Source organism: Esox lucius, chromosome 4 (assembly GCF_011004845.1).
Source record: "Esox lucius isolate fEsoLuc1 chromosome 4, fEsoLuc1.pri, whole genome shotgun sequence".
Lineage (NCBI taxonomy): Eukaryota > Metazoa > Chordata > Actinopteri > Esociformes > Esocidae > Esox > Esox lucius.
This window is the reverse complement of record NC_047572.1, coordinates 3,024,133-3,034,708: the sequence shown is the minus strand read 5'-3', so window position 1 is coordinate 3,034,708 and position 10,576 is coordinate 3,024,133. Positions and strand designations below refer to the sequence as shown.

The following is a 10,576-nucleotide window of genomic DNA, read 5'->3' as shown; positions in this document are numbered from 1 at the left end:
AAACAGTGTTAGTAGGAAGGAACAACTAAACTAGGTGCTCAAACTATGGTTTGGAGCGCCCGTGAACGTTCCTACCTAGTAATGGATAACAACGATCTAGCGCCGGACAGACGGAAACCATGGTATATACAGTGGGGAGAACAAGTATAGGCAGGCTGATGAGGGAATGAATAGCAGGTGGAAACCAGGGTATATATAGGCAGGCTGATGAGGGAATGAATAGCAGGTAGAAACCAGGGTATATATAGGCAGGCTGATGAGGGAATGAATAGCAGGTAGAAACCAGGGTATATATAGGCAGGCTGATGAGGGAATGAATAGCAGGTAGAAACCAGGGTATATATAGGCAGGCTGATGAGGGAATGAATAGCAGGTGGAAACCAGGGAATATATAGGCAGGCTGATGAGGGAATGAATAGCAGGTGGAAACCAGGGTATATATAGGCAGGCTGATGAGGGAATGAATAGCAGGTGCAGAGACTTGAGGGGCAGTCGGGGAAAGCCCCACATACACGGACAGACAGGAGAGAGAGAAAGCCTGGCCCCGACTGTGAGGAGGTGGATGCGGAGGGCGTGACAGAAATAAAAAAAAACTGTCTGTATTTCATGTGATTCTCTATCACTTGTAGAATCATATGAATATACAATGAGGGAAATAAGTATTTGATCCCCTGCTGATTTTGTACGTTTGTCCATTGACAAAGAAATTATCAGTCTATAATTTTAATGGTAGGTTTATTTAAACAGTTAGAGACAGAATAACAACAACAAAATCCAGAAAAACGACAGACAAAAATTGTATAAATTGATTTGGATTTTAAGGAGTGAAATAAGTATTCAACCCCTCTGCAAAACATGACTTAGTACTTGGTGGCAAAACCCTTGTTGGCAATCACAGAGGTCAGACATTTCTTGGAGTTGGCCACCAGGTTTTCACACATCTCAGGAGGGATTTTGTCCCACTCCTCTTTGCAGATCTTCTCCAAGTCATTAAGGTTTCAAGACTGACATTTGGCAATTCGAACCTTCAGCTCCCTACACAGATTTTCTAAGGGATTAAGGTCTGGAGACTGGCTGGGCCACTCCAAGACCTTAATGTGCTTCTTTTTGAGCCACTCCTTTGTTGCCGTGTGTTTTGGGTTATTGTCATCCTGGAATAACCATTTATGACCTATTTTCAATGCCCTGGCTGAGGGAAGGAGGTTCTCATCCAAGATTTGACGGTACATGGCCCCGTCCATCGTCTCTTTGATGAAGTTGTCCTGTCTCCTTAGCAGAAAAACACCCCCAAAGCATAATGTTTCCATCTCCATGTTTGACGGTGGGGATGGTGTTCTTAGGGTCATAGGCAGCATTCCTCCTCCTCCAAACACAGCGAGTTGATGCCAAAGAGCTCGATTTCGGGCCTGTACATGTGCTTTCTTGAGCAGGGGGACATTGCGGGTGCTGCAGGATTTCAATCCTTCACGGGGTAGTTTGTTTCCAATTGTTTTCTTGGTGACTATGGTCCCAGCTGCCTTGAGATCATTGACAAAATTATCCTGTGTAGTTCTGGGCTGATTCCTCACCGTTCTCATGATTGAGGTGAGATCTTGCATGGAGCCCCAGACCGAGGGAGATTGGCAGTTCTTTTGTGTTTCTTCCATTTGCGAATAATCGCACCAACTGTTGTCACCTTCTCACCAAGCTGCTTGGCAATGGACTTGTAGCCCATTCCAGCCTTGTGTAGGTCTACAATCTTGTTCCTGACATCCTTGGACAGCTCTTTGGTTTTGGCCATAGAGAGTTTGGAATCTGATTTATTGATTGCTTCTGTGGACAGGTGTCTTTTATACAGGTAACAAGCTGAGATTAAAAGCACTCCCTATAAGAGTGTGCTCCTAATCTCAGCTCGTTACCTGTATAAATGACACCTGGGAGCCAGAAACCTTTCTGATTGAGAGGGGATCAAATACTTATTTCACTCATTAAAATGCAAATCAATTCATAACATTTTTGACATGCGTTTTTCTGGGCAAGCATACAAAATCAGCAGTATGTTTTATTGAAAGTAAAATGTGCCTAGATAATGAGAACAACAGAAACATCTGTTTTTAGATTGTCTCTCTGTAGGTTATCTTTGATACTGGGTCTGCAGAGTGGAGGGCATGTTGTAATGGATTAGACAGCTAATTTACACAAATGCAAGTGTGTGTGGGTTCGCCTGTGTCTGAATAGACCTACTACTGGTGGAAAATTGCACACTGACATCCTACCTACAACCCCGCTAATCAGCTTTGAGAGTCTTGGAAAGCTTTCCCTTGCTGTGACTGCTTCCAGTTAAAGGACTGAATCAGAATTCCTTAGTATCTGTCAGAGCTGAGTAATAAACTGTTTTCTGATGATCAGTTTGAGGTTAAGGCAGGGTTATAGATGGATCAACACCCAGTGACTGTGGAAGAAAGCGTTGTGGTTGTTTGTCAGTTACTGTTTTGACACTCAAGTCATTCATTCAAGTTGTGGATGGAGGACCACCAGATCAAGCTGTACATAGTAGGGTTGATCAGCATCTCTACATGTATGGCAGCCATTCCATTCCAGTCTGTTAAATTCCAACACAGGCACACCTCATTTTACTTAATGAGGTGCTGATTAGGTGATTAACTGAAAAAAATCTAATTTAATTAAGAAAAGTATAAAAAACACTTCACTATCCTAACCTGCTGGATGGCAAAAACTGTGCAAGTAGTACCTCAAAGCTTATTTGAACTATTCAGCATGACAAAAGAGTTGAAAAGAATAGGTTTACTGGCTTTACTGGCAGAGGGATACAGTGAGTGTCAGGTTGCTTCCATCCTGAACATTTCAAAGACGGCGGTTCATAAGAACAAGGTTAAGCAACAGACATTAGGGACAACAAAGCGAAAACGACCACTGACCGAGATGACTGTCACTCAACAGCCGTAGGATGTCATCAAGTGACCTACAAAAAGAATGGCAAATAGTAGCTGGGGTGAAGTGCACGATGAGGACTGTTTGAAACAGGCTCCTAGGGGCAGGGCTGAGGTCAAAACTAGAAAAAAGCCCTTCATCAATGAGAAACAAAGAAGAGCCAGGCTGAAGTTTGCAAAAGACCATAAGAATTGGACCGTAAAGGAATGGAGTAAGGTCGTCTTCTCTGACGATTAAAATTTTCAGCTTTGCCCAAAACCTGGTCGTCTAATGGTTAGACGGCGACCTGGAGAGTTTGTGGAAGATGGAAAATGTTCAAGTTTTATCAAGTAAAAACTTGTCTTTAGCATAACAGTTAATTATTTCAGGTTTAATCATATATACAGGAAAAAGCATCATGACAAAAAGAGTACAAGTACAGAGACACAGAGTGGTGTCATGACAGTTGTTCTGATCATGGCATTTCAGGTTCAAGCTTATATTCTCTTCTAACAGTACAGGTGACGACATCAGCACTTACAAAAATGTACATACAAAGAATTGTTGTTGCCATGATGTAACCTAGAGAATGTAAAGTTGCATACAGACATAGGTCCAGGAGACAGGTAATCAAAGAATGTCGGTTGCCCAGACAACTTGGTGAAAGCTCACACACGACAGCAGGTGCATGTTACTATTGGTGGTTTTGCTAACTCAACTCTCCCAATAAGGAATAGAGTCCTGTTCACCACTATAACAGGAGCCCCACTGCTGCTATTAAGACGTACCCCCAAAAGGGAGACTTCTTCTAGTGGTCTCTGATAGGGCCAAGGCCTAGTCTACCACACATAGATGGAGACTAGGAGCATTACTCAGCCAACATTCCATTAATTACTGCCCCTGAACACAGATAGAGACATCATGGGTTACTGATAGGGAAAAACAGGTTGTTGAGTAAACCTAATGTTTCAAGCAAACAGAGTAAGGAGGCCTTCTAACAGAAAATTGAAAAAAAGGATATAATAATAAATACATTTTCTACAAGGCCTACAAGCCACAGTGTCTTGCACTGATTGTGAAATTTGGTGTAGGATCGGTGATGATCTGTGGATGTTTCAGCAAGGCTGGAATCGGGCAGATTTGTCTTTGTGAAGAACACATGACTCAAGCCAAGTACAAGGTTATCCTGGAAGAATGCCTGCTTCCTTTTGGTCTGACAATGTTCCCCAACTCTGAGAATTGGTCTTTCCAGTAGGACAATGCTCCATGCCACACAGACAGGTCAATCAAGATGTGGATGGAGGACCACCAGATCAAGACCCTGTTATGGCTAGCCCAATCTCCAGACCTGAACCCCATTGAAGACCTCTGGAATTTGATCAAGAGGAACATGGATGGTCACAAGCCATCAAACAAAGCCGAGCTACTTGAATTTTTGTGCCATGTGTGGCATAAAGTCACACAACAGCAATGTGACACACTGGTGGAGTTCATGCCAAGATGCATGAAAGCTGTCATAAAAAATGTGGGTTATTCCACCAAACATTGATTTCTGAACTCTTCCTAAGTTAAAACAGTATTTTGTTGTTGAAAAATTAATATGAATTCGTTTTCTTTGCATTATTTGATGTCTGAAAACCATGTATGTTTTTTGGTTGTTTTGACCAGTTGTTATTTTCTATAAATAAATACTCTAAATGACAATATTTATATTTGGAATTTGGGAGTAATGTTGTCAGTAGTTTATAGAATAAATCAAAACTGTTCATTTTACTTAAACACATAACTATGAATAGTAAAACCAGAGAAACTGATCATTTTCCAGTGGTCTCTTAATTTCTGCTGGACCGCGTAAGCGGAGCCGGCTAAGTAGAGCGAATGTCTCTTACTGAGTGACTGACTGACTGACTACACCTTAAATAGTGTAGCGGTTAGAGAAGCGGACTTGTGAATTATAGGTCCCCAAGTTCGTGTCTCCTCACAGGCAAAGCAGAGTATGCATTATGAATTATTCTGTATAGAACATAACTTCGCTGGCTAAAACCGTTAGTATCTACATTATAGTAAGCCTTAACCGAAACTGTATACGGTTATATTGCGACTGTTTTTGGCATGGAATAGTTAATCTTCAGCCTCGCTAGCAATTGCTAGTAGATACCAGTAAGCCTATTACTGGCTAATAAGCTGTTAGTAACGGCCAGTGGCAAAAGCAAAACAGTTCATAGACGTTATGGTGGAGGTAAACTTAATAAGAAACGTTAGTCAGTTTAACACAATCCTCAGTAGAGTTTAGCGACTGCTGAAATGTGTAATGCAGTGGTGTAGTGGTTATAGACAGTGCCTCTCATGTGGAAGACCTAAGTTCGAATCTATTGAGAGCAACAATGTTTATTAATTATTTGTGGTAGAATTCATAATTCTCTCGTCTTTTCACTTCAAAAGATAGTTATCATCACCTTTATTGATAGTTATTGTATAAATGTCATTCACGAATGTTTTGCCATGAAAGAAAGAAATATCTTCTCATGCCATGAAATGAAAAAGCTTTGGCAGACTCGCTACCAATTGCTAAATTATTATGACTATTGCAGTAATTTAGTAGATACCGGTAAAGCTTATTACTGGCTAATAGGCTGTTAAAACAGCCAGTGGCAAACGCAATACATAGCCGCTATTTGTGGTGGAGGTAAACTTAGTAAGAAACGTTAGTCAGTTTAACTGTATCAGTGTCAATCACGAATGGCCAATTAACTGTTAAAATGGCCAGTGGCAAATGAGGATTTGTTCAGGATAGAGACAAGAGGTTAACCCATTGATGCACAACATGGGTCAAAAGTGACCCGACTGAGTTTTTATTTTTGTAATAAATTAATTTCTTCATTCAGTATTCCATGTATTCCAGTAGCTACTGTTGGTCATATATATTCACTAAGGAATTTGATAGGAACTTTTGATATTTGTAAATGTTTGCAATTAGGAACATTTACTACGGACAACTATTCATAAATCATATCATAGGTCACAACGTCACAATGGACAACTTCTTCACCAGTGTCCCTCTTGCAGAGAAGCTCCTTGAGAATAACCTGACCATTGTGGGGACTCTTCGCCAGAACAAGCCGGACATACCGCCTGTCATGAAGCCATCCAAATTGAATTGAATTTTTTTTTTAATAGTTAAATTGCTCAGAATTTGGATTAAATGGCAACATTAACATGTGCCGAAGAAGGGAAAGACTGTTGTCCTCCTGAGCACCATGATGACAGAAGGAGTGGACACAGATGTGCAGATGGTTGGCACTTCTACATGTAAGCGGAGCACACGGAGGTGGCCCATGGTGCTCTGGTACAATGTGCTGGAGGTTGCCCCCCCTCAATGCCTACACCTTCCCTGCACAACACCGTGATTACATGGGTGGTATGACCAATGCCTACACCTTCCCTGCACAACACCCTGATTACATGGGCGGTATGACCAATGCATGGCGGCTATTCATTAAGGAGCTGGGCAAAGAGCTTTTCGTGCCACTTATGAAGAGGGGCATGGAGAGCACACCACACCTCCAAAAGCATATTACAGAGGCAATGGGAAGATGTGGGATCAAAAAACAAAACACAGCCACCACCCAGCCATAGGAGGACATCAGATTGGATTGATAAGTGAAGAGAAAGAGGTGCAAGATCTGTTCCCATTGCACCAGGCCTGCGTACAAGCACAAACATATTGTTGTCATTTATTCGGAATGTTAGCACTGAGATGGCAATTTGTGCTGTACCCAGTTGCACTACAGTTCAATATCAGTGTTATCGGTTATCAGTATATTTTACATATTTACTATTATTATTTTACTTATTATTGTTTGGTCCAAATCACTGTTATAATAAATATTTTAACAAAAAATATTATTATAGTATGTCTTTATGCTTATAATTACACTTGCATACTTGGGTCATTTGTGTAAAGTTGATGTAATAATACAAAAACGATTTTCATAAAGTAAGAAAAAAAATTAATTATGATTTGTGGTAATCAAAAACAAGGTATTTATTAAGTTCTTGGAATATTATATGATTAAATACATTTATTTCAAAAGATATAGCAAAGAAACACTCAGCCATGCATGAAATAACATAGGGAATGAATATGGGTCATTTTTAACCCATGTTGTGCATTAGAAGGGGTTTGCATAGCTTGTGAATCAAAGGGTTAATCGAGCCACTCCGAGGAGATCCCAATAGGGCGGTTCATGCAAGACCACCAAAGACTTAGCATTACCTTGAGGGATTTTGCCAAGAGAAATGGGCAGCTATACCACCTGCAAGAATTTGGGGCATCAGATAACAATTTCTTTTATTTTGTTGCCATTCTGTTATAACCTAGAGTTGAATATGAATCCCATAAGAAATGTTTTGCCTGCTCACTCGTTTTCTTTACAAATGGTACATATATTACCAATTCTTCAAGGGTATGCAAACTTTTGAGCACAACTGTATACAAATGGGAAATATACCAAAATCTGTTTTTGAAAACATCCAGTTAAACTGTAAGTAAAATGTTTCAGAGGCAGTAAATCCATAACATTTTCAAAGTGGTTTTAAAATATTTTATTTCAAATGGTTTACAGATGAGTCTTTCATAATACAAAGTAATTTGAGATTCCACACCTACGTTCACTTTAACTATGTTTGCAGGCCTTATTCTAAGAATCTAGAATGTTTTTAATCATTGTGTCAGGCTATTTTCTTATGGATATGTAACATATCTCTGTTTTAAGTTACTTCTCTCTCTTATGCACGTTAAACTCATTTGTAAAGTTGATAATTTTATAATATAGTACATTTCCAGCTAACATATCACTGTATCCCAATATCACTGATTTATTATTTTCTGAATTATTTACAAACATAAAGAGAAAAATGTTTGGCTGAAAAAAGTATTCATTAATGATTATTTCCTGAATACATATGTGGTGCCATTCTCCCATTCTAATATTTCATGACCAGTACAGTTATATTTGCCCATACGGGTTTCATATGTAAAAGGGTTAAAGGTGTTTTATGTGTACAATGCCATTTCTAAATGAATACATACATGTTGCTTTGGCTGTGGTTATTACTATCCTTCCCCCCAGACTTTGACTGCATTCATTTTATGTCTTGGCCTCTTGCTCACATTTAGTAGACATAATGGTAGAATGTGTAACAAAACTTACACAACATAAACTCAAGTATGAAACCTTTCTGAAAATGCAAGTATTCACTTACAGTACATTTTAGAGTTTACTGGTCATTGCTGTGCTGCTCTGGTGTAAATCTGAAACCTTGGGAAAAGGTTTAACCAGCGCTGCACATTTTGCTTTGTTTACTTTTTTTTTAATTGCAGAACAGGAATCAGGTGCTTATGTAGCTGTTGAGGTGAAATGTTTCAAGAACATTATGAAATGTCATTGCACATGCATATATGTGCAACTGTCAATTGCATAATGTGTTCAACAGGTGAAATGTATTGAAAATATAATTTGATTGGGATAATTGGTATCTTATTTTGAAAAATGTGTGTGTGAATAAAAAAAGGTATGTGATTGTTTGCAAACCGATTCAATACAGTTGTGAGAGGAATGTTTGTATTTTACTACACTGGAACCATATTGTGACATACAGTAGATCCAGTAATACGAAATCTAGTCTGAGGTTATTGTTACAGTGCAGTTGGTAAACACAAGTGCACACTGTGGCAGGAGAGCAGCAAGGGAACGGCGAAGGCTTGGCACGGGGTCATTCTCGTCCAGTTTATCGTTGCTCCCGTCCCCACCATCTGAGGCATCTTCCCTCCCCTGCTCCCCTTCTCCCTGCCTCTCCCCTTCCCCCTCAGGTGTCTTCGGGCAAACCTGGAAGAACACCTCACAGAATTCCAACCTGCGCAGCTCACGCAATGTCCTGCAGCTCCGTAGCACCTGCATCTCTCTCAACTTGCAGCATCTCAGGCGCAGCCGCTTTAGGTCCCTCAGACGGCTGGCAGAAAGCAGGCCTGGTCCAACCTCCTTACCGCCCAGGCTTAGCTCCTCTAGGCCCAGCCAGCCAACCCCCAGCCCCAGTGAGGCCATCTGCAGCTGTGCGCCTGGCCGCCCAAAGTGCCCAATTTCCAGGTACTTCAGCCTAATGAGCCCATTTAAGCCTGATTCAGTCTCTTTGGCAGCACTGCGCCTCAGGCCTTCTGCTGTGACCCGGAGGACATTGCGAAGCTCTAGACGGCTTAGCTTTTCCCAAGATGCCAGACTCTGCAAGTGCTGGTCTGTGAAGGAGGGCACGTTATCGAGAACCACTGTCTCAATGGCGATCCCTAATGTGGAGGCTGGTACTTTGCCAGTCAGACCGCCCCGTCCCCGTTGCTGAGCAGCAGCAGTCGATGCTGTTCCAGCTTGTTTCTCAGGACTAGGTGGAGTCTGTGTAAAAAAGCCCTGTGGAAGCTCACACCCACGCAATTCTAGGACCTGCAAGGTTGCAGGCAGGAGTTGGCAACTGCGCAAGCCCCTCAGGTCTGCATGCAGAAGGGATAGACTGCGTAGACGGGGGCATCTGGAGGACAGAGCCTTGAGCCAGGACTCTGAGAGAAAGGCCCCACCCCTTGCAGAGAGCAGCAGGCCACGCAGCCGAAGGCATCGGAGCCCAGTGCCCAGATACTGGCGCAGAAGAACCCACAGCATGCGCGATGTCACCTGACCCAAAATTGACACCAAGGGCAGGGAGAGCAGTTGAAGAATGAAAACATCCAATGAGGGAAAGATTGGGAAAAAACATTGCATCAGTGTTTGAGTGATTACTTCAAAATTATGTAGAGTTAACTAGTCAACAGGTAGGAAACATACCTACATTGCAAGTATGAACACTGAATGTTGTTCCAGAATGTAAGTCCTCTGACACCACAATAATAAAATTAAGACTGCCACCATATCATTGCATTTAGGATCTGATCAATATTATGTATCATACAAAATGGCTGACGTCTTTAGACAGACATTGCAGCCTCAGAAATATTTTCATTTCAAGTTTTAAAACAGAAAGTCACATATCGAGATTCAATAATAGGGCCTAGACACCATCCTTACCCCTTTCCATGCAGTCAAATCAACAGCTCGCCATAGTCTTTGGTCTTTTACAAGTCGTCTCCATCTCTTACACACCCTGCAAATACACCATACATGAACATGAATGACATGACAAAGAAGTGGTCTTCAAGCTAGCCACCACCAATAGCTAATGTTAGCTAATATCAACATTGATATTGATCTCATCGACAACACCTGCAAAAATATTTTACCTTCCAGTTCTAATGAGCTCTCGCACACCTAAATATGATAAAATATCAATTAAAATGTTCTCTGGGAAGTAATCGAGAGTAGAAGTTCGAAAGTCTGCCATTTTGTAAACAAAAAGTACCGCCCGAGGTACCGTCGAGTACACGGACAAAATACATCGACGTACCAAGTAGCGTACGAATAATAAATCTCGCGGAAACAGTTGCTAAAGTGGTTACGTTCCTAAACGTTCTTGACAACTCCAATGCAAGTTGATAACTTATATTAGAGCACTAAATACATTCTAATAAACGAACATAACATAATTTCAGAAACATCACAAAAAAACGGCATGGCAAATCCGGGCAACA

At 41.1% G+C, this 10,576-nt stretch overlaps 1 protein-coding gene across 1 annotated transcript; it reads right to left on the bottom strand.

Moving 5' to 3' along the window:
- Nucleotides 1–7,500: 7,500 nt before the first annotated feature.
- Nucleotides 7,501–10,549, bottom strand: LOC105007429 (F-box/LRR-repeat protein 12). Its single transcript, XM_010866361.3, has 3 exons — nt 10,229–10,549; nt 10,017–10,092; nt 7,501–9,626 (listed from the first exon to the last, which is right to left on the bottom strand). Exons 1-3 carry the CDS (start codon nt 10,327–10,329, stop codon nt 8,592–8,594), a joined length of 1,212 nt encoding a protein of 403 aa, XP_010864663.1. The 5' UTR covers nt 10,330–10,549; the 3' UTR covers nt 7,501–8,591.
- Nucleotides 10,550–10,576: the final 27 nt, after the last annotated feature.

Bases quoted from the DNA above. Each gene is read 5' to 3' on its own strand.
- LOC105007429 (XM_010866361.3), bottom strand. From the start codon at position 10,329: ATGGCAGACTTTCGAACTTCTACTCTCGATTACTTCCCAGAGAACATT. The intron at 10,093-10,228 runs GTAAAATATTTT...GTGTATTTGCAG, and splicing joins GAGCTCATTAGAACTGGAAG to GGTGTGTAAGAGATGGAGAC. The intron at 9,627-10,016 runs GTAAGGATGGTG...ATTTTGGGTCAG, and splicing joins ATTTGACTGCATGGAAAGGG to GTGACATCGCGCATGCTGTG.